The sequence below is a fragment of the Alligator mississippiensis genome, chromosome 9, assembly GCF_030867095.1.
Source record: "Alligator mississippiensis isolate rAllMis1 chromosome 9, rAllMis1, whole genome shotgun sequence".
Taxonomy (NCBI): Eukaryota; Metazoa; Chordata; order Crocodylia; family Alligatoridae; genus Alligator; species Alligator mississippiensis.
The window spans coordinates 68,208,798-68,230,628 of NC_081832.1; the positions used below are offsets into that span (position 1 = coordinate 68,208,798).

General features: G+C 42.7%; 1 protein-coding gene across 3 annotated transcripts in view; it reads left to right on the forward strand.

Moving 5' to 3' along the window:
* The window catches only part of FNIP1 (folliculin interacting protein 1), a 91,727-nt gene that overhangs the window by 7,721 nt on the left and 62,175 nt on the right, over positions 1-21,831 (forward strand). Inside the window, exon 1 of one of the 3 annotated variants that reach the window (XM_019478370.2) lies at positions 20,814-21,344. The exons of the other annotated variants lie outside the window; for them this stretch is intronic. Coding sequence (XP_019333915.2) covers positions 21,334-21,344 — 11 coding nt within the window. The 5' untranslated portion in view covers positions 20,814-21,333. Of the gene's footprint in view, positions 1-20,813; positions 21,345-21,831 lie in introns of those variants that run through there. 3 annotated transcript variants of the gene reach the window in all.

Here is a 21,831-nt window from a genome sequence, read left to right on the forward strand (position 1 = left end):
CCTGTAGCTCATAGTAAGGATCACGAGTTTGTTGCGATACATCTGTGTCTCAGCTTCCCTTCTTGTCTGCAACACCACTTCCTTGTCCTGGAACAGCACAAGTGTTCTGAAGATGGGATGTGGTTTCTGACCTTCTCCACATGGCCTCTAGAGCAATCTCTTTCAGTATTTTGCTTCCAGCAACTCATTAAGTTCCTCTAAATTAGATTAAAGTTCGTTGTAAAGAGGTTGTAGTGAAATTGGTCAAGAATCTGGAGGTGAAAAGGGAAGCAGCATAAGGGATTCAGCCTGTATAGTCTGGACCAGGATTGCAAGGTGTTAAGCTCAGTACAAATGTAGAGCAGAAAGGTGGTCCTTTGGATTTACCTCCTATTGGAAATCTAATCTAGCAAATGCGTTATGGAACCATTTCAGTACTTGCTTGGGTGGCCTAGGTGTACTAATTGTTTTGCCGACTGAACAGAGTTGCTTCCTCTCATTGAACGTCAGCTTTTCATGCGTTTCTCTGATTGCACTTGGCAAAGAGCTGGGATATTTTTTTTCCCTAGTAAACTCTGTGAAGAAAGCATTAAATAAGTTTCTGGCTGCCTTTTCCTCCGTTGGCTTGCAGTAGCGGAAAATGAACTGTGCACTATGTCAGTGGAGAAAGCCATGGATGTGTGACCTGGGGAGGGGAGGCATTGATATTTTCTCTATGGTAGAAGAAAAGGTGATGGAGGGGCTTTCAGATATACTCATATGTTGTGGTAAGAAGTGCTTTAAGATCTTTTTTGGGTGCATCTCTTGGGACAGCATCTCTATTTTCTTGCTCCACATCAAGTCTTGCAAAAGTGGGCCTGGGATCATGGAGTGTATTTTTTTTTTTTTTTTTCTTCTTCAAGAGTGTACTTCTGAAGCTGTTCCCCCTATTTGAAATGATGAGGCAGGAGTGAGTTACAGAGTTTCCACTGTTCTCCTTGTGTCAGGTATCCAGAATATAGCTGGATTGGTCTAGAGGAAAAAGGAATCAGGACTTGAGAGTAGAGATGATATCTTTTATTAGACCAACAAGATTTTTGTAAAAGTTAAAGAATTTTTTTTGCAAAAATCTTGTTGGTCTAATAAAAGGTATCATCTCTACTATGAGTCCTGATTGCATTGCTCTCCATGCTTTTCTTTAGGAGATTTGACACTGTGTGTGTGTGAAGTCAGTAGAGTACAAATGCACATTCACTGGAATGCGTTGGATTTATTCAATATTTTCTGAAGAAACTGGGCCCCAGATGACTTGGAAGCAGCAATTTTATTGTGTTGTTTATAAAAACCCAACCCCCCTTGCTTTTTCCACATGTTTCACAAGTGGAAAATTAATACAGGGGTAGCTTCATATTCACTGGGTACATTCTCTCCCCTTACTACGTTGGTAACAGACCACTTGCAAGATCATGTGTTTGAGAGTAACATGAGAAAATTTCAGTCTCACTTACACAATTTCAGGCTCACTGGGGTATTTGCTGGTTACAGTGGACTTGCCTATTGGTACTTGGGAGCTGAATTTGGTTCTTAGACTTCTTTATAAATAAAGGTCAGAGTAGAAGGGCTGGGTGGGGGACAGTCTTCTAGAATTATTGAGGTGGTGGGGGGAAAAAGTGTGTCAGCTAAGTTCTGTCTTTTTTTTTTTTTTAAAGGAAGTGATTTTGATTATTGTTAAATTACTTGCTAATGCATCAGTTATTCTGCTACATACCGAGTTTTAACATCAGTCATTTAAGAAATATTCCTTTGGAAAAACTAATTTGTGCAGCACAGATGTGAGATTCTACTCTGCTTAAAAGATTCAACCATAAAGATTCTATTCATCAGGGGCAGTCCCCTTTGCAGGATTAATCATTTTATTTCTAAAAATAAAGGTTGAAGTTTGTTCTGCTCTTCAGAAGTATGAGCAATTATTGTGTAGCCTTTGAATCTGATTCAAAAAGATTTTTTTTTTTTTTTTAAATGATGCATTCTGCTGTTACTTTAATTGAGACTTAGTTGAGAGAATTCTGCCCACATGCAAAGGAGCAGCTACCTGGGACAGCTTTTTCTTCCCCAAAACTGATAGCCTGCAGAGAGGATGTTATTCAGAAAACAATGAGCTCTCTTTCAGAGGCTTAAGAATAATTGCTATTGTAATGAAAAGAGAAATACACACTTGTCGGAACGTGTAAATTAAAGCAGGAAGTAGTATTCAAAGTACCATATACATATGCAGTGTGTGTATCATTATGTAACATGTAAGCACAATGTTTTTCTTGCTTCAGGAAGTAAGTACTTCCTTCTCTGTCCTCAAGATCTCCATTAACATGTGTTATTCACTTTACAAGTGGTCTCTTTGCTATGGAATTAGGTTCCTTATACATGCACAGCATGGTGAATAGCTCTTAATTTTTAGACTCCTGTGCATGGTGTTTTAGACTCTGCCGACTGCTTAGAGAAAATTAAAAGCATAAAGATGTAATTTAGGGCATTGCTGCAAGTGGCTTGTGCATATATGCTGAAACTGTATTGATGAAACAGACTCCTTGTTTGACCCAGGTGAGCAGGATCTTTGTCCCAGTCTCTCTTTATAACAGAAGGATCTACTCTGCCCAGCTCAGCTGATTCCTTCAAATGAATTGGCACCATCAGTAATCAATCTCATGAACTGACAACATTAGAAGTAACAGTACAAAAGCCATCGCTGGTCTCTGATTCTGAGAAGTAATCCTCAGCAGAAGGAACCATGCAGAAGTGTGAAAATCATCTATTGTATACCAGTGCCTGCAGTGTGCTTCTCCAGGGGTGTTTCCACAGTGTCTTCAGTACCAGTTGTGGCTTGAAACCAGATCTGAACATGTCAAAGAAACAGTCCTGTTCTTTGCATTTGATCCTGGCATTCTTTAGCTACTATTCTGCCCATCCTCCCTGAAAGGGGAATATAGGAAATTCTTTCAGACCATATATATTGTATTAGAATAATTATAATAGAATAATTATAATAATTATATATTATATTAAAATGTCTTTCTACCACTACTGCATGGTATCAGTGACGTAAAAATATCTAAGGGTGGCAAAAACACACACTTTCCAAATTGTGTCTGAGTGGGCTGCATATTGGGCAAGGAACAGGAGCCAGATTTCAGTGCCCTGTCACTTGTTTTAGCTGATTAATGAAGAGACTGAGGAGGGCATAACAACTTCAGGCCAAATTCAGCCCTGGCTTAGGATCCTGGCTGTGTGCCCACTTTAAACCAGAGCTAAATTTGGTTTATTTTCCCTTCATCTCCTATGCCAGTGGATTGTTTGCTGGAACACCCCTTAACACAGGGATTTAGAGGTGGCTGCTGCTGCCGTCATTATTGTGGGGTTTTTTTGTTTGTTTGTTTTCTTTTCTTTTTTAGCTACAGCCATGCATCTCTTGTCTTTCTGGATTATTAAAAAATTTGTCCTGGTTACAGGACTATCAGAACCTTTCTTTGTGACTATTGCACTGTTCATTTTATAAGTCTACATGTTGGTTTTTTGTGTGGGGGGGGGGGTTTGTTTTGTTTTGTGTTTTTGATACAGCCCTTTCATAGCTGTTTCTGCTGTTAAAAATAAATGTTTTGGTGTCTGAACTTTGGGCTGCTCTGGCCTGCCCTGTTTGTGTGTGCATCACTTTACCATATTTTTAGATGGCAGATGGAGGGGACAGTAGATCTGCAAGAAAGTACATCTGAATGGTTAGCCAGTGAGTGAAGACCAAACAAGAGCTATTTTCTTGTAGTTTCTTTGTCATTTCTCAGATGACTTAATTAGTGAATGCTGCCCTTGCCATTTGGATGTACTGTTGAAAGGTGTACTAGCTTCTTTCCAGGATGGGTAGTGTGGTGCCTGATATCAATAACTGATAGACAAATGGTAGCAGTTTAGTTGTTAGTGAAGAACAGTAACAGATGAGAGACCATATGTGTGTGTGCGTGTACACGTGGGGGTAGCGGGTTGCAAATACAGAGCAAGAGTGCTTGGTGTTCTTCTTGGGACAGTATCAGCTGATTGATGTTTAGTGAACATGTGAGTATGTCATGCAGTATATGTGCCAGAGTTCTTCTTGTCTTAGATATAAAACAAAATAATACTATGTAAATCTACAAGGCAAAGTTTAAAAGAAATGTCTGTTAGGATGGTGAATTGGTTTACAATGCTGGCTGTTTCTATTTAAAGGAAGACTGCTCTATGACATATGACTAAAATAGACAGAAAAAGCTTTTTTTTTTTCTTCTTCATTAAACATTTCAGTTGCCGTGAGTTACTGGAAATTACGCTATTTTCTTAGTAGAGAAGGAAGTCCCACTGACAACTTGGATGATTTTGAAGAAGCTGAAAAGACTAGAATAAATGTAGTGGGTTTCAACTATGTACCATTTTGGACTCCAATTCATACCTCAAACATCACTAATACACAGTTTAATTTCCACAGCAAACATGTGAGGAGACATGAATTTAGAAAAAGGGAGAGATCAGCATATAGATCTTTATGAGACCCTGGGTAACAATTATTTTAAAAGCACGTGTTCTCTTTTAAAAAATAAGCTTTGGTACAAGGAAAAACTGAGTTGCTTTTTTACTTTTGGGTCCTTATCCCCTGGTACCTCAACTGAAAGAAAAAAAAAATTCTAGTTATCTAAACACATACTGATTTAAAAATGAAAATGTCAGATACCTGTATATATTGAATTGTTTTCTGATTTTAATAAAGTACCTCTGTTCCATGAAGCTCATCTCTAAACAGCTACTGTGTGTGTGTTTTTTCTAGAGAGTCTTTCACATTTTGAGATTAAAAGGTAAGATTCCTGGTTCTGGGCACTGGTCTAAAAGGCCATTCTCCCTTAGCAGCAAGGGCTGTGTATGGATGTAGAATGTTTTCCTGCCTACCTTTAGCATTCACCTTTTGAAGGTTGCCATTAAGTCTTGTTTTCCCTTAGTAGCTTGTAGGACAAATCAAGCAAATTGCTCTCACGAGATTATATTAGTCTACAACCAGATTAGTGAGAGGGCCAAACAAAGTAAAACTCAAAATGGAGTAGTGACAGAACAGGTACACGGCCAACAGAGAGAGGAGGGATCAGGGAGTGTATTTGTTTGAAGGCAGAGCATTTCCACATAGTACAGAATCGCCGGGTATTTGGGCGGAGGGTGGGGGAATGAAGATACTTGTGAAAGGCCCAGTCCTGCAAAGTGCTGAGCCTGCTCAAATTTTATATAGGCTAATGGGAGTTGAAGACTTTTGACACCTGGAAGGTAAGGGCCTGGGACCAACGAAGTACTACGGCAGGGGTGGGCAAAATGCGGCCCGGGACCCGGATGCGGCCCACCAGGCCATTCTATCTGGCCCGTGGGGCCCTAAAAGATTTAGAAAATTAATATTTATCTGCCCCTGGCTGCCTGTCATGCGGTCCTCGATGGCTTGCCAAAACTCAGTAAATGGCCCTCTGCCCAAAATAATTGCCCGCCCCTGTACTACAATGATAAGTGGAGAGACAAAAGTGAAAATGGAATGAGGAGAGAAAAAAAGACCAGGAAGTATAGGAGAGAGAGGCCCTTTTCTGGAGCTCCCTCTTTACTCCCCAGCAGCCAGCTTAGCGAAGTCCATCTTTGCGTGCATGTACATACACGGGCATGCATGTGCACTACTTGATCTTTTAAATGGATGTGTGGGTACTGATTTCTACCTGTTTCCTGGATCACACTCCTGGTTTGAATAATCTCTTAGGATTTTTTGGAATGACGGATACCAAATGGCCGGTATTTAAACTTCAGCATGTACGAGTGACACGGGATGGGAAAGAAAAGAGCCCTAGTTTGATGTCTCAAGTCATGTTTTCCTCCTTTCTCTCTTTTTCTTGTCCCTTCCTACCATGTATTAATTAACCTTTCTGCTTAGTCTGACCCTATATAAGCAGCCAGGGACTGTTTCTTCTGCACCTGGACTTGGGCCTCTCCATTCTTTATCAGCAGTCACATGCAGGCCCTGCCTTCCGCGTGTCGGTAGTAAAGCAGTTTTGGAAAGAACATGGCAGTTACCAGGCTGTTGTGCATGGTGGGAGTGCAGTGATAACGTTCTGCAACCCATCTGCCCCCATCTTCCCCATAAGCACACTTGCTGTTTGTCTGCTGGGGGATGCAGACAAATGTAAGGGGAGCAATTGGAAGGAGAGAAGCCCACATTAACAGGTTCTTTTTTCATTCACTTCTTGAATCCTTTCTGTTTTCTTTGTTCATGACATTCTCCCATGGGTTTTCCTCTGAGAAACTGCATTCCCTTTGTTAAAGGCATGAGTAGGCTGAAGCCAGGTTACTTTCCACACCATCCGTTTCCCCTTTTCCAAGTTTACCTCCTGCCTGGGAGACATGTGGTCTCAATCCTCCCTCTTGTTCCATCTGGCTGCTGTGCTCCACTGTTCTGCTGGTGCCACCATCAAGATCCTTACTGCGGATCATTTTAAGTGATCCATGCTGCGCCAAATAGAGACAGGAGATGGGAGCAGAGCAAGTGATTTTATGTTGCCAGCAACTCCAGCACACCAACCTGAAAACACCCTGGTAGTACTGACAGCTCCAGCTATCCAGTATTTGCATCTCCTCTGTGGAGGTGGCAGAATAAATGGCTTCTTGTGGTGCTGTTATTAGTTCACAGCACGTTACCCACTGCACAAGGGCTTCCCCCATCCGCTAAGCACTTGTGGGAGCTGATTTAGTATAGGAGTGGGGTGAGGGGGGGGGGAGGTGGAAGGCTATAGAAGAAATGATTTATGTAGCTTTTCCTCTGGATGGAGAACGAAGCTGAATCTGCTGCTCCTCTTGGAACAGGAGGGAACACTAGGCTTTTTGTTTGAGGGTCTCTCTCTCATGGCTTTACATGAACAAGACCAAATATAAATGCTGATGCTGCAGCCATTGTGCTCCAATTCAGTGGGGCTGCACCAGGAATGGTTTTGTGTGCTGTGACCAGGGAGTCCCAGCAGGAGACAGGCAGGAGTCGCTCTTGCCCCATCAGATGAGCTGCTGGCAGCCTGCGCTATACTCTGAGCAAGTTTGTTAGCATCAGTCACACCAGGGGAGGATTTTTATGGAATATTTTTAGTGCATCCCTGCCGAGTACCAGTCTATCCCAATGGCACAATGCTGTCTTTTTATTGAGCGCTTCTGTTGACTTGTGAAGGGAAACTTAATTTGGTCTGCAAGTGATGATAAAGATGCTGCCTGTTTGTGTGTACAGTTTGGGTGTATTTCATTATTGATACGCAGGGAGGGGAAACATGAAAACCACTTCCTTCCGATCCTGAAATTTCCCAGTGTCAAACTTCTGGACTATGACAAAGCAAATGCATTGAAGCATTTGGGGCTACATTTCTAAAGAAATACAGATGCCCTGAAATGCCCCAGCTCTAGCTAAAACCTCTGAGGTGTTCAGTAGAATTTTCCAAAGGCCATAACCAATTTAAGCATCTAATTCCCATTGAAAATCCAAATGTACTTCCTATCTAGATACAGGCACTGCTCTTTTGCAGCAACATTTGGTAAGAGCAACAAACTCTTGCCGGCAACATCTTCCCAGAAGCATTTTCCTTAACTATGTATAGTTGAAAGTTGATTATCCAGAATAATTGGGGTCACTGTCATTCTAGGTAATCAGGCACCACAATATGAAATGCTGAAAACTATAATAACTGTACTGTACAGCAAATATTAAAACCAGCAACAAATAAACATGGTTATGTATTTTTATTTTTTTTAATCTCAAAGCACTAGTAAATAAATAACTCTCAGTTGTCTTGTTGCCAAGCAAAACCCAGCTGCAGGCTTCTTTTTTTTTTTTTTAATACAAAATATTCTGGTTAATTGAATTACTGGATAATTGACTCTACTGTATTCAAATGGCACTCCCTATACCAACAACAACCACTTAGAAGCAACATAACACCACCAGCATGTTGCTGCAGACATCAGCTGAACCCTTGGAAATCTGGCCCTGGAATACCTAAGTCTGTTTCAGAAGGCACAGAAGCCCTTACGGATGTGTAGTGGCTTTACTCTCCTAAGCCACTGAGCTGCTTCTGAAAATGTTACATGTACAAAGCTTGTACAGTTCTTACAGCCTCAGACGCTTTGAGAATCTGATTTTTTCAGATGTTGGGTGCTCAGATTCTTCTGCATATCAATCCTTCTTTAGGTTTCTTGACCCAAGCCCCCCAAATAATCTGAAATGTATTGAACATCTTGGTTATATCATATTTTTCAAAACTCTGCCTTATTGTGAATGTTGATTCCTCTTAAAACAATTAAAATAGTCTTATTATTGCATGCCTGTGTGGGGGTATAAGTTATAAACCCACCAGCCTAATACTACTACATTTTTTGAAATACACAACAGCCTATAATACTCCTCTTTTCTTCATGTTGCCAGTCTGAGTTGGGTGAGTTCAATGAAATAAGAATATGAGAGAGATTTGAGACAATATGTCAAGTACCTGTTGAGTGGAGATTAATGTGATTCTTTAAAACATACTCTATAAAGTGTGTTTTGGCCAGTCATCTTCCTCAACGTGTGTTCGATGCTCAAGTCTATTTTTATGTACTATGTGACCATAATGATTTTGAAGGAAATATGGGAGCGGGGCACCAGGGGGTGGGCCTAGGCAGAACAGTGCAGTGTGTGCATGCGCACACACCCTGCCCCACCCCTAACCCCATGGCTCCAGAGGTCTGGACCATTGAATGGGGTCCCTGGAGAAAACTGAAGCAAAAATCCCAGATTGGTAGAAATGTCCCACCTAGCTGGCTCCTGATTCAGGAGCTACGCACATGCGGGTGGTGGAATGGGGTGGGAATCAAGATAATTGGGAGATTGTGGGGAAAACACTTGAAAACCTAGTGGGGCTTGGAGCTTGAATGGACCTCAGGTTGGGCATTCTGGTCCAGATCTAATGGAACACGTGCTGGGCTTAATTTTAAGGCCACAAATTATCCTATTAAAATGTAGGGCTACTAATGGGTACATCCACTGTCCCCTCCCCTTGCTTACTTGTGGCTGCCTGCACTGTCTGTCCTGGGGCAGCAGGCAGGGAAGGGTTAACTGCTGATGCTGTCTGGGCAGGGTTCAGCCTCAGAAAGAGCAGTAGGTCAGCAGCCATGGTGGTGGGGGCCGGGCAGATAAATTAACCCATTGCTGCCTGCTCCCCCAGGACAGACAGTGTGGGCAGCCACAAGTAAGCATGGGGAAGGGAGCGTGGAACTGGGGCAGCTGCAGGGGATAGGGGGGATTCATATCTTTCAGTCCTCTAGGTCCCTGCTGGCCTGAACATGTGACTGCTCCTGCTCAAGCTAGGGCTAATAGTGATGAAAATTTGGGTAGCTCTCAGTATAACACAGGGGTGGGCAAAATATGGCCCAGGCCAGGTCTGGCCTGCCAAGGGTTTTTGTCCAGCCCATGATGGGTCCCTCAACCTGCCCAGCCCAGGGGCAGGGGCAGCCTGGGCTGTGTCATGTGTGGGGGGCCCTGCTGCCCCAGGGTGCAGAGTGGGTCTGGGGTGGCACAATGGCCAGACTTGCTTCCAGCAGCCCTGGTGGTGGCAGTGGTGGCTCCTTCTGACAGTGGTTGCTGCTGCTGTGGCTGGACCCAGCCCCACTGCTCGGGCACCCTGGCCCATCCATCCAGCTCTCACTGCTGGGGGTGGTAGCCACATGGGCATGGTACATGGCTGAATGAATGGGATGGGGTTGCGGGGGGGTAGGCAAGGCTGGCGTCAAAGGGCGGGATCACAGAGTGGTGACAGCATGGGGCCAGAACAGAGCTTCAATCTCCTGCCCACACAGCCTTGCAATGGGCTCAGATTCTGCAGGCAGGGATATGTGAGAAGTGGATCATGGCTCTACCCTGGCCTCTGATCCCACACTGTCTGCTTATAAATTTATTAGGGGAGGTCAATGGGGAATAAGGAAAGCACTGTTTACTAAGGCGCCCCAGGGAGTGACTAGGTATAATGGGTATAAACTAGTTGAGAGTGGATTTAAGTTAGATGTTAGGAAGACATTTTTCACAGTAAGGGTGGCCAGGATCTGGAATGGGCTTCCAAGAGAGGTGCTGCTATCACCTAGCTTGGAGGTCTTCAAGAGGAGGCTAGATAGTCACCTGGCTGGGGTTGTCTGATCTCGGTCCTCTTTCCTGCCAGGGGCAGGGGGTCAGACACGATGATCCATTGTGGTCCCTTCCGACTCTACAGTCTATGAATCGCCACCTAGATGCAGCACCCTGCCTGCCTGAGACCCCATCCTATCCCCCTGGCTGCATGCCCTGTCTATGTGGATCCTGGCTGGTCTCCATGGAGACCCTGAGATCGCGGCGTGGTGACAACGTGGGGCTGGGGTCCAGGGCAGAGCCACGATCTGCTCCCAGCCTGCTCCTGCCCACAGACACAGTGTCTTTCTCAGAGCCATATGGGCTCAGCTCGGCCCCAGGCCTTGGCTCACCACCCGTACTGTCACTGCCCTGTGAGCCCAGCCCTGGCCCCACCCACTCATCCTACTTCCAAATGCTGCTTCCTGTGGCCCCATCTTAGCCACCAGGGAATTTTGGTGAGCTGTTTCGGGGGGGGTTAGGGGTTAACCCAACGTACAACAGTTCATCAAAATTACTGATGTGGCCTGTGGCCCAATTCATTGCTCGTCCCTAGTGTAACATGTAACAAGACTCCAAGTGTTGTCCTGTATTAAGCAGACTGGAGTGCTCTGTGTGTGCCAGATCAGAATTTGTGGTGTACTTTTTCATAGCTATGAGGCTAGCTTATTTGTGTCATATGGTATATTCATTAGCAAGCCTCAAATTAAGCTTTTTTATCCTTTTTCCTCCCCCCCGTGGGGCATGTTTAGGCACCTGCCCTTTAATTTTACCCATGTCCTTACAGTTACGTAATAGAAAAGAGAAGTAGTTTTTCAGTGTCTGCCCTACATAGGCCTCCTGAAATAGTTTTGGGTCACCTTAGAGTTCTTAAATTGGAAAAGGAATGAACAGCATGACTCTTGCCCTGGAGAATTGAGCAGTCCAACCTGTTCACATTAGCCTTTGTGGCTATTGTTGTTATATTGCAACAGATTGACACTCTTGTTCCTTCCACAAATACAGTTAGGTGGGTGCCCATCAGATTTGAAAAGCCACAAAGGTAGAATGTGAGGGGAATAATCCACCCTCTCAGACATGAAAAATCTACACTCGTTGAAGCCACTTAAATTGTTCAGGATTATGAACTGGACACTTAAATAGTCCTTGCCTACATGTTCTTTAAATCCAGGCTATAGAAGACTTCAACATTCTTTGAAGTTGAAGCCTCACAGTTGATGCTGCAGTATTAATGTTCTTCCTCGGCTAACATCATGATCACGATTTCCTTCAGCCTCCCTGTTATGGCAGCCTAGGCTTGACCAGCCTGACAGTGCTTCTGGTCTTAGCAATGGTGTTCGTAAGATAACTATGTAAACCTCAGGGCACTATATGTTGTTAGACAAATTTAGTTACGTGAGACTTGTTCATATCTTGGATTGACCATATCCCTGTTTGTCATAGCAAGCTGCTTGGTTTATCAGTGTAATAATAAGGCAGTTCATTATGTCACGTCATCTTGCATTCAGATTTATTCCTTATGCTTTTACTTTTTTTTAGTAGCTTGTTTTAACAATAGAAATAGATTGTTGTTTATAAGGATTATTAAGTATGTTTAACTTCACAATGATTTCCTGTCATGTCATAGAAATGGACATAAGATGTAAGGAAACTGAAATGTATCTTCTGCATTCTCTGGCTAGGCTGCCTCCTAAACTAGAAGAACAGCTGCATTTGTGCATGCAGGCTAATTACCCCATGGGTGGGCTAAGTATTGTTCAGCAATGCTAATTAGCCTGCCTGAAGTGCTGTTCAGAAGAGGCCCCAGTGCCTGCAATTCAGAAAACAGCCTGCCCTAAGCTGTATGGAGCATGCTTGGTTGCCAGATCTGGGGATAAGATTAGCATGTAAATATTAGCCTTTGCTTCCCATCTTGTACAGTGGAGACAGTAGCACTATACCAGGCTGTAGGGGAGTTGAGATGATAGACAAACTTAAAACAGAGTGGTGTTCAAATACAGTGGTAGTGAGGGTGAGAGAGGTACCCAAGACAAGACAGTTACGCAAGACAAGACAGTAGTGCTCAACACAGTAACACATTTATGTCTTCTGCGAGCTGTATCAGAGCGGGAGCTAAATGAAGTTCTACGTACCTCTCTGTCTCTCTCTTCATCCCCCCACCCCCTCCCTGCCCCTGCTCCTCCCAGTGTATTTTTATCTTATCTAAATCTGTCTGTTCCATCCTGACCCTTCAAATACCTGTTACTGGATGTAGCACTCTGCATGATTATTCTTTGTGATTAGGTGCAGTAAATCACAGGTGCTGAGTACTGTGGGCATTATGTTCGGTATCACTAATTCACAGAACTGGCCCTGCAATGCTGAGTTCTTCCTGGACCATCTTCAATTGTCATTGTACAAAATGAGAACCTGGTAGCTCTTAAAAAATAAGGTAACCGATGTTATGATGAAAACTGTTATAACTGATTTACTTTCAGTGGTATCAGAAGTAAATGATTATTGTACATTAACCAATGTACAGAATAAACATAAGTTTATAATTCTGTTTCATTCTTTATAGTTGTTTAGATAGTCAGCCCCTGTATTTTTACTGTGAAACTGAGACTTTTTAAGTGCAATCCAAGGAGAAATAAGACTCATAAAAATGAAATGTGCCTTCCCTTAGGCATGTGTAGCTCCAGTGACTTGTATACAGCTACTCACAGGCTTAGGGTTTGATGTGTTTGCTGAATCAGGGCCTAAAAATCTTATTCATAAAGGATATTTTGCAGTTAGAAGGCATATGAAAAAATAAAGATGAAAATGTCTAAAAATATTATTATTGGGGAAAAATACTAAAAAGTCTGTGCTGTAGATAAATTCTATTCAGAATTTACCTAAGGAAATAAACTTTACGTAACAAATACCCTGTTGCAAAGCACAAATAAACTGAAGACTACGGATAGTTAGAAAAATATAGTTTTTCACTACTTAGATTATGTGGCTCATTTATAAATAATTAAATTTCAATATATTGTTATCAAGGAGAAACAGTCTGAATTAGTTTCAATAATGTATCTTGGTATGAAACCAGGACATACACTGCAAACATTAAAGTTTTTTAAAGTATCAATATGTCTGAATTGAGTTGGACTGAATGCCAGAAGATGAGTTTCCTCCAGGTTTTCGCATTTGTAAGTACTCGCACAGCTTGTAAATTGGTTTACCTTGTGTCGACTCATTTGATGTTTTTAAGAGCATGTTGCTATGGTATCTGCACCCCACTACAAAAATCCTGCATAAGATGCATTGCCATAGCCAGGAATAAATCCTTAGCAAAGTTGTATGTATGCTTTAAAAAATTAAGCAAATACATCATATTCTGACACGCCTTGGGCCTGAATAACCCGAGGAAGGGTTGCGTGTGCCTCTGAGTCAGCTTATCCATGTTACTTGCGAGGTTCAGTCTAAGGAACTAGTAAGAGTAAACCAGCTGATCTGGGGTGGGAATTGGAGAAACAGTGGGTTCACAGAGTTAGCCAGCAACTCAGACTGCTGGAACATTTGTTTCTTAGTAAAAGGTTGAAGTGATCAGTTTATGGGTAAAGAAGTATGAGTTTCACTCTTGAGAACTAAGTGTCCCCTTGTGCTGTGCTAATACAGAAACTGGCAGAACAGGCATTGCTATTTCTTTGACGTTAGGGCTTGCATCCCTATTTGCTTCTGTCTCATTCGTCTCATGACTGAATGAATCAACACGCAATTAAGCAGTCACATGAGGGACAGGGCAAAATGCTACTCATACACTGATCATTGTGAATCTTTGGAGGATTGTTGCTTACGTCTGTCATCTTCCTTGTGTGAGGAAACTCTGAATGGCAACCAAATCGTTTGGGTTTTTTTTTCCTCAATGATAATGGATTACATAAAATGCAGCAAAATCAGTGCCAAGAATGAGATATGGAAGAGGCAGAGCAGCAGATTGGGGGGTGGGGGATGGATTTCTGAGCATTTTTAAATGCTTGTTTAAATTCATGCACCGAATGGTTCAGGTATTTAAAAGATTTTAAGCTCGGTAGTATAGTGCTCACACAACCAAGGCCACTAGTGGTTTTAACTAAAAATGCAACTGGTGGGCAAAGAAAGGAAGATGAGGTCCACTAAATGGCATGAGGAGACTTTTTTATTGCCAATTTAAAGTTTATGTTTTTTAAGTAGCATCAAGTTACAGGGGCTTTGTAAGAATTGCCTTCCAAGTCTGACTGGCAAATACTTGTCTGGAGATTTACTGGGTTCTCAATTATCACCCAGTCACAAGTAGTCACCTTTAATCAATTATATGGTCGTGGACTACAGCCAGAGAATGCTGAAATCCCTCCGCGGCATGTTCCAGCCATATCACTTCCACAAGCAAGACAGTATTTTTCCCTTATACGATTTGTGAAACAAGCACTGCAGGACTTCTTAAGAAACGTAAACAGGTTTCCACCTTGGCACTAGCAACCTCCTGCTGCATCCCAGGCCCCAGGACATGGGGTGGGGATTCTGGGGTTGGCATCTTGGTCATCTGTATCCTGTTAGTCAGTCTGCCTTTATCCACTTGATGCCAGTCTTTTCTCACATGGTTGTTGCAGTGTGAAGATCTCCACGAGGGGTCGTTTGTGAACCCACTGAACTGGCCAGCAGGCCAGACATGTTGGGGATGGAGACTGTTTGGGTTGGCAGACAACGTTTAGTTACAGGAGTTTGTGGGAACATGCTCTGCCAGTTAACTAGCTACATACGGATCAGAGCAGTGAGACAGTTCTCTGGAATGTGCCAGGCAAGTTGGTGATAACCCAGAGTGGTTTATTAATGTGCTGCTTATGAGTTGTACTATCGATAGCTCCAGGCACTCAAAAATTATGGTATACAGGTACAGATTACATTTATCTTTTACTTGAATATTCCTTTTGAAATGTGAGACTTCAGAGGTCGTTTGGGGCTTTTGGAAACTACTCAGTTGTTGAACATATTTTCCTGTAAGTGCTTTACTCGTATAAAATACTCAGTTTGTCTTCATATTGAGCCTTACGGTGTGCCAGATATTTAGCTGGTGTAAACCAGCTTAGCTCTGTGGAAATAATGGCAGCATTGTCAGAACTCACCTCTTTCTTTTTTTTGCAAGTCCCCCAAGTTTTGGTGTTTTTTCTTAAAGCCCCCAGCTTCTGTACTTGTGTTATGAGAATCTCTGAATTCGTTAATTTAAAAAGAAAAACTTTCTAGCCCCTATCATTGCAAAGAAAACGTTGAAAGCACGAACAAAACTCGGAAAATAGAAGGTGACTAGAAATGCCCCAAAATGCATTATTAGTTTTTGGGGTTTTTTAAAATCACGATACTTAGGCTCATCTTGCATTGGAGTCTGATTCAACGGTTATGTTATACTTGGGTTTGACACCACTGTTATCAGTGGAGTTACTCTGACATTAGTTTAGAAGCTGGCCCACATACCTTCTAGAGATCTTGCATTCAATTTTTTCCCTATTGATGGTAAATTCAGTACTTTGACTTGTATGCCATTTTTGCATTTTTGAAGTTATTAGACCGAAATGAACTCCAGAGTTCAAAGTAGTAATTCACCATTAAATCATAGAAGAGAGAGGCCGAAGAACTCGTAAATATGAGCCAGCAAACTTGCTTTTGTGCAGCCAGAGCTCTATTGAGGTTGCTGTGTGTCTAGCACTGATAGAGCCAAACTTATTTTTTCATATTAATAATTCACAGTGTTGGGGAAGGAAATTTTGGATGCTGGTTTTAATGAGAAAAGTATTTTGTATATTGTCTGCTAGAAAACCTGATGTATCAAACATATGGAGATGTTGCATTGCTGACTATTAAGTTGTCCTTCAGGATCTTCAGACAGTTGGAAAACGGGCTTAAGGATGAAAGGAAATGTCCATAATTCCACAATTACACAGGAGAAAACCCCAACATTAAAAGGTCTCCTTTGCCAAATGAGAGAATTCTGTGTTCTTTTTAAATAAGACATTAAAAATTGATATGAGCCCTTTGTGTTCCCTACTCTTAAAATAACTATTTGTAAATCGTTCTTATGTGGATACATAAATCAGGATTTTCCCCCAAAAAACTTTCCATTAAATACACACAACACTGAACTATTTACACTTTATTTTTAATAGCTACAGGGAAAGATTATTCAGCTCTCTGAATACCCGGGAGCGCACAATAAAATAACTGTTTGGCAGGGGGAAAATGCCCTGTTGTCTTGCAGTACCAGTTGGTATTATGTAGGTTTGTTTGGTGTCTCATGTCTTATTTATAGTAGATTGCAATTGGAAACTGGATGCAAAACAAACACCGATGTTCCAGTGTAGCTTAACTATGCATCAGATTCTTTCTTTGATAGTTATTTTTACTTTAGACATCTTTACTTTTTTAATTTATCATGTAATGATTAAAGGGACGTAGCCATTCTGCTCAATCTCAAACTTTAACCATCTTAAAAAGGCAGGTAAATCCCATATAGCATCCCCCAAAGATCCTTTGGGATAGATTCTCATTTCTGCTTAAACCTCTTCATGCTAGTACTAAAAATAATTTGAGTCTCCTTGATTTTAGTGCGAGGTTTGATGGTGTTTGACTGTCATTATGCTATAAAAGTATTTTTCATTAGTACCTCCCATAATCTGATTTCCTTTAAGGAAGATCTGTTTGGTACGCCTGTGCAAAGCAGCTAGTATTCGCTTCAGATTCGGCCAATTCGGGGGACAGTGATTCGAATCACTGTCCCAATTTCAATTTGGCCAGGCCAGGCCCACTCCCCGCCCCTCTCCCAGCCTGGCAATGGCTGCCCTAGCTCCTGACGCATTTAAAAAAAAAAAAAAAAAAGCCCTGACTTAGTGGATGCTGCCAAGTAGAGGATGATCCCTGCGGCTCCCCCACTGCTCCATGCTGTATGAGGGGCTCTGCATGAGTCCCCTGGCCCCCTCAATCTCCTAGCCCCCCCCATGGGTGTGCCGCTCAGGCCAGCTCTGCCCCTGTAAGGACCCCCCTCCCCCCCCCCCCCAAAAAAAATCCTGGACTCGCCGCTTCTGCCGGCAGGTGGTGATCCCTGCTGCCCTGCACCATGTGGGGGGCTCTTCACAAGCCCCTGAGGCCACACCAGCAGTGGTGAGTCCTGGGACTTTTCTTGGGGTTTTTTTTCTTAAAGGGACAGAGCTTGTGTGGGTGGGGCAACTGTGGGGGGGCTGGGGAGCTCATGCAGAGCCCCCCATGCAGCATGAGGCAGTGGGGGGGCAACGGGGATCACCCCCCACACACACCTGGCTATACCCAGTGAGCACCGGGGCTTTTTTTAGAGTACCGGGAGCTGGGGTGGGCAGGGTTAGCCATGGCGGGGTCTGGGAGAGTGAACAAATGAACTCCTTTTGGTGTCATTGCTAGGTTATTTCTTCTGGTTTTATTTGTAATTTGTGATGAACGGAGGCCGAAATCCAGCACTGGGACCATAGGCTAACAGAGGTACGTGCACAGAGTCCTGCCAAGTGTAACAAGGCTGAGGCTTCTCAGTCCTTTGAGCTGCTCCATGGAAACATATGCTTGAACCCAAGCAGCCTGACAGAGCTCAGGAGGGCTGTACTTGGGCACAGGCATCCCCAAACATGGAGCTCATTGTGGGATTAAGGGCCAAGTAGAGATATTTTGCCAGACTTTCTCTTTTTGCATTAATTAGCACGTTGAGCTTTCAGAATGCTTACTGCTCGGTTGCTAAAGTCCATATTTATGCCCCAAAACAGTGTCAGTGTGATTCTTGCCTCCCTCCCCACCTTTTGCCTTGGACCTGGGGCCAGGGCCTGGCTGCTTTTGCCACTTGAGAAGTGAGTGGGTTGCAAGCCAGGTAGACCCTGGCCGGGGTACCACACCTGGGAGATGGGAGGGAGGGGGGATTAACCTTAGGCTACCGACATCTGGCCACGCCCCTGCTCCTGCCGCTCAAGCAATGAGGGGGCAGTCTGGAGCAGGATTTCCCACTCCAACCCCTACCCTCTTCTTAGCCAGCTAGGGCAGTGATAGTGCTTTGGCTAGGGAGGAGAGGGGTGGGACCAACCCTGTTCTGCTGGAGCACACAGCACAGCCCAGCTCAGGGCTGCAAAGCATCCTGGGATGCTGGGGGACTGTGAGCTAACTTGAACAAGGAAGGGGTCTGGGACAGGAGTTCTGTAAACTGGTCTGCCTAAATCAGTTAAGTTTGATACTACATTCAACCAAGTTTATTTTAAACCCGTTTCAGTCATTTTGAAAGTGGTTTATGTGCACTGAATTTCTGTTCTGTTACAGGTTTAAACCGGTTTCTGATCACTTAAGCTAGTTGATGCGTAACTTCTGTCCCTAGCGTATGTGACCAACAATTGATGTTGTTCTTGCTTTAAGACTTCTGGAGCAAATAATGTAGTTTTAACAAGTGTATTCAGTTCTAGGGCAGTGAGTGGAGAACTTGTTGCCACAGAGATGTCTGTGGAATAAAAGGAGACTGCTACCTGTTGGTTTGTGTCATGGGAATGGGGGTGTTTGAACTAACAGCAGGTCCTGGCAGATTTTCTAATATGCATGGAGTATGGTCTCTAGTTTGTGGCAGTTGTTATTGTCTATATACTTTTATGTGCCTGGACTTTTTTTACCACTTCATTAGTAGGAATCCATTCCACTCTTTTTCCTGGTTGGATGTTAACTGAAGCTGTGTCCCCTTTCAGTGCTCTTCTCTTGAGCGTGCATCAAGTTACTGTGAGGTAAAATGGAAACTTCAGTTGTTACTCCTGTAAATAAACGTTTACATAATACATTGATTAGCCTCAACTTCTTACTGTTGCATTTCTAGCTAAAAAGGTCACTTTTAACATTGTTACCCTTTAGAAAGCAACGCGTACAATATGTATAAATGACATGAATGGTTTTAGAGCAGTTTCACCCTGGCAGGAGTGTATTACTGTATACAGCGTGTGCCTCTTCATAAACCAGAAAGGTGACAGAGGTATTAGTGTTGCGTACACCTCAGTTTGAAGGGGGGTTGTAAGTGTTAAAGGCAGAATTTGGTTTTAAGACTATTTCACATGTGCTTAATTTTAATCATGTGAGCAATTCCACCGACTCTTTGGGCCACATCTATATACAATTAAAGCACACACCCAACTGTTTTTGCTTCTACTTTGAGAGAGGCGGATTACCGCCTGCTGTGCCCATATTGTGTCTTTTACAAAAGATTGTAGTTGTGGCTTTTATATTGCGTAAGATTCTCCTTTCAATCTTCATTTTCTGCCTTCAGGACACTAGAAAGAAATTCTGCTACCAGTCTTGAGGTGAAACCCTGGCTTTATTGAATTCAGTGGCAAAACTCACGATGACCTCACTGGGGCCAGTTTTTTCCCCGGAGTCAAAAATTTCACCCATTCTACAAAGGCGTCTGTCTGCAGAGGAACTCGGTGTTCTTCTGTGGAGCTGATCCTGGAGGGCAAAATCTCAGGCTTCAGGAATTAATGTACATGAAAATGTACATTTGTTCATCCTATTCCTATGTAATAAAAAGGTAGCTAATACTGGTGACCTCTGTGGTGTGGATATGGGGAGAGAGAATCTTAATTTTGAAGAATGAATATTAAGCTGCATATGTGTTCCAGGTACTTGTAGATATTGGGTAAAATCAAAGGAAGGTTTCCCCGAGGATGATGGCCCTCATTTTTTGCAATTCTCTCATGTGCTTCCAAAATATTTAGCATCTTCTATCGCACATCAAGCTTTCAGGTCCCATTCCCTCCCTTTTCCCAGGATGTTAGGATAAACTGTGTAAACACTGAGCTTTTTGCTCTTGTGATTATATTACTAAACACCCTTCCTTCCATGGCCACAAGTTAACACAAGAGCAGTTATGAAACCCTGTTTACAGCTCTGCAGCTGGTCCGGGTTTCTTTATGGGTCTTATTTCACATCTCCCCTTTTTAAAGTGTATATTGCCATCCAATTATCTGGACTATTCCTGGCGTTTCACTTGTAATATTAATGAGCTTTTACAAAGCATACAATGTCTTCTTTGTTCTTATAGGAAACTGGTGAAGAGAGAGGGGAGGTTTTTCATAAAAAAAACAACCCCCCCCGCCCAAGCCCCACAATAAAATAAAATAGACTGTATCTGCTTTTCCTTAGTATGCAGTCATACTGAAGTTATGCAGTGTGGAGCGTGCATGTCAGCAATTGCACCTTGTGCATGAAACATGGGCAGGCATAATTTTTGTGTTTCCAGTATAAAGCAGGCATCCAAACAAGACCTTCTGTATAGCTAAACATTTGAAGGCCTTATGTTAATGGTGAATTCTGTATGCATGAATATAAGGCAAAGCTAGGATTGGTTGGCAGGCTCATTGCAGATCCAGGTGGCATATACTGACAGCTCTGGGTCACATGATGGCTATTAGTGCTTGCTTTTCCACTCCTCTGGCTCAGCTTGTCAGCAAGGGTTGAACGCAAGCATCCTGCAGCTTCCAAGAATGTAAGGGGGAGGGGGAAGTCTGGGGGGAAGCTGCTTTGGTGTTTTTCTCCCCCCCTCATCTTTGATCAGTCTGAATTCCTGACAAATGTGGATTGTGGAGGTGCAGAACTGCAGCCACAGTTGCCAAGGGAGTCTGGTCATGAGGCTCAGCCCATATCGGATTCGCTGAAGAAGGATAGATTAAACTGGCATGTACAGTCTACGTTGTCTGCCAAAGCAGCACTTAGCTTTCAGATGAATTAGATTGATCTTCTCTTCTCTGCAGTAATACACTTGAGGAGACAAAGGAACTGGAAAAACAGACAATATTTACTTTAGTAAGGATCCTGGACTGTGCAGCAGAATGGAAGGACAGAATATTGGTTATGAAACTATAGGGGACTGTAGATGGATCCTCGTGCAAAAGCCCATGTTTTGCGTTGACAAAATTATTTCTTTAAGGCAGTTTTTGTGATCCTGTTGCTAGGATTAAGCTTTTTGCATTGCAGCATGGAGCCTTTTGTTTGAGTTAAATTCAGACCTCTCGATATGTCACCTGACAGTCTTGTGGTTTTGGATGAATATGGCTCATTGCTATTATTAACCTGGGTTGGCAGCTGGGCGTAACAGGAGTTTTATAGGGATTTTGAAAAGTGGAACTGCTCGGGGGATAAAGATGCTTTCCAGGTATGGAAATAAAGTTATTGCAATTGTTTTAACAATTTGGACACTATACTTCCTAACAATTGATTTGCTGCTGTAATTTTTTTTTTTTTGTAGAAATCTGATGCTTTATAGAGTAGGTTTGGCTTACTGATTTCTGCAACTGTATAGAAAATAGCTCTTTTCTGTATTTTTTTAAATGTCCTAAGTTAATTTGATAACTATCACTATGCAAAGATTAGTTTTGATCTGCTGAAGTAATGGGAAGTACTGTGTTAAATGCTAGCAAATTTAAGTCAAAGGGACTTTTGTTGGTTTGTGTATATTTTTGTATATCGAGACATTTTTTCCAAAAGAACTAATGAGGAAAAGTTTGTGTATGTGTGTTTAAACCCTTTCGAAACTGAACAAGTGTTTTCTAAAATGGCATGCTTTATCTATGCCCTCAAATCTGGAGGCATAGATAGTGATCTGGAATGACAAGAGTTAACTTTAAATTCTTAATTAATTG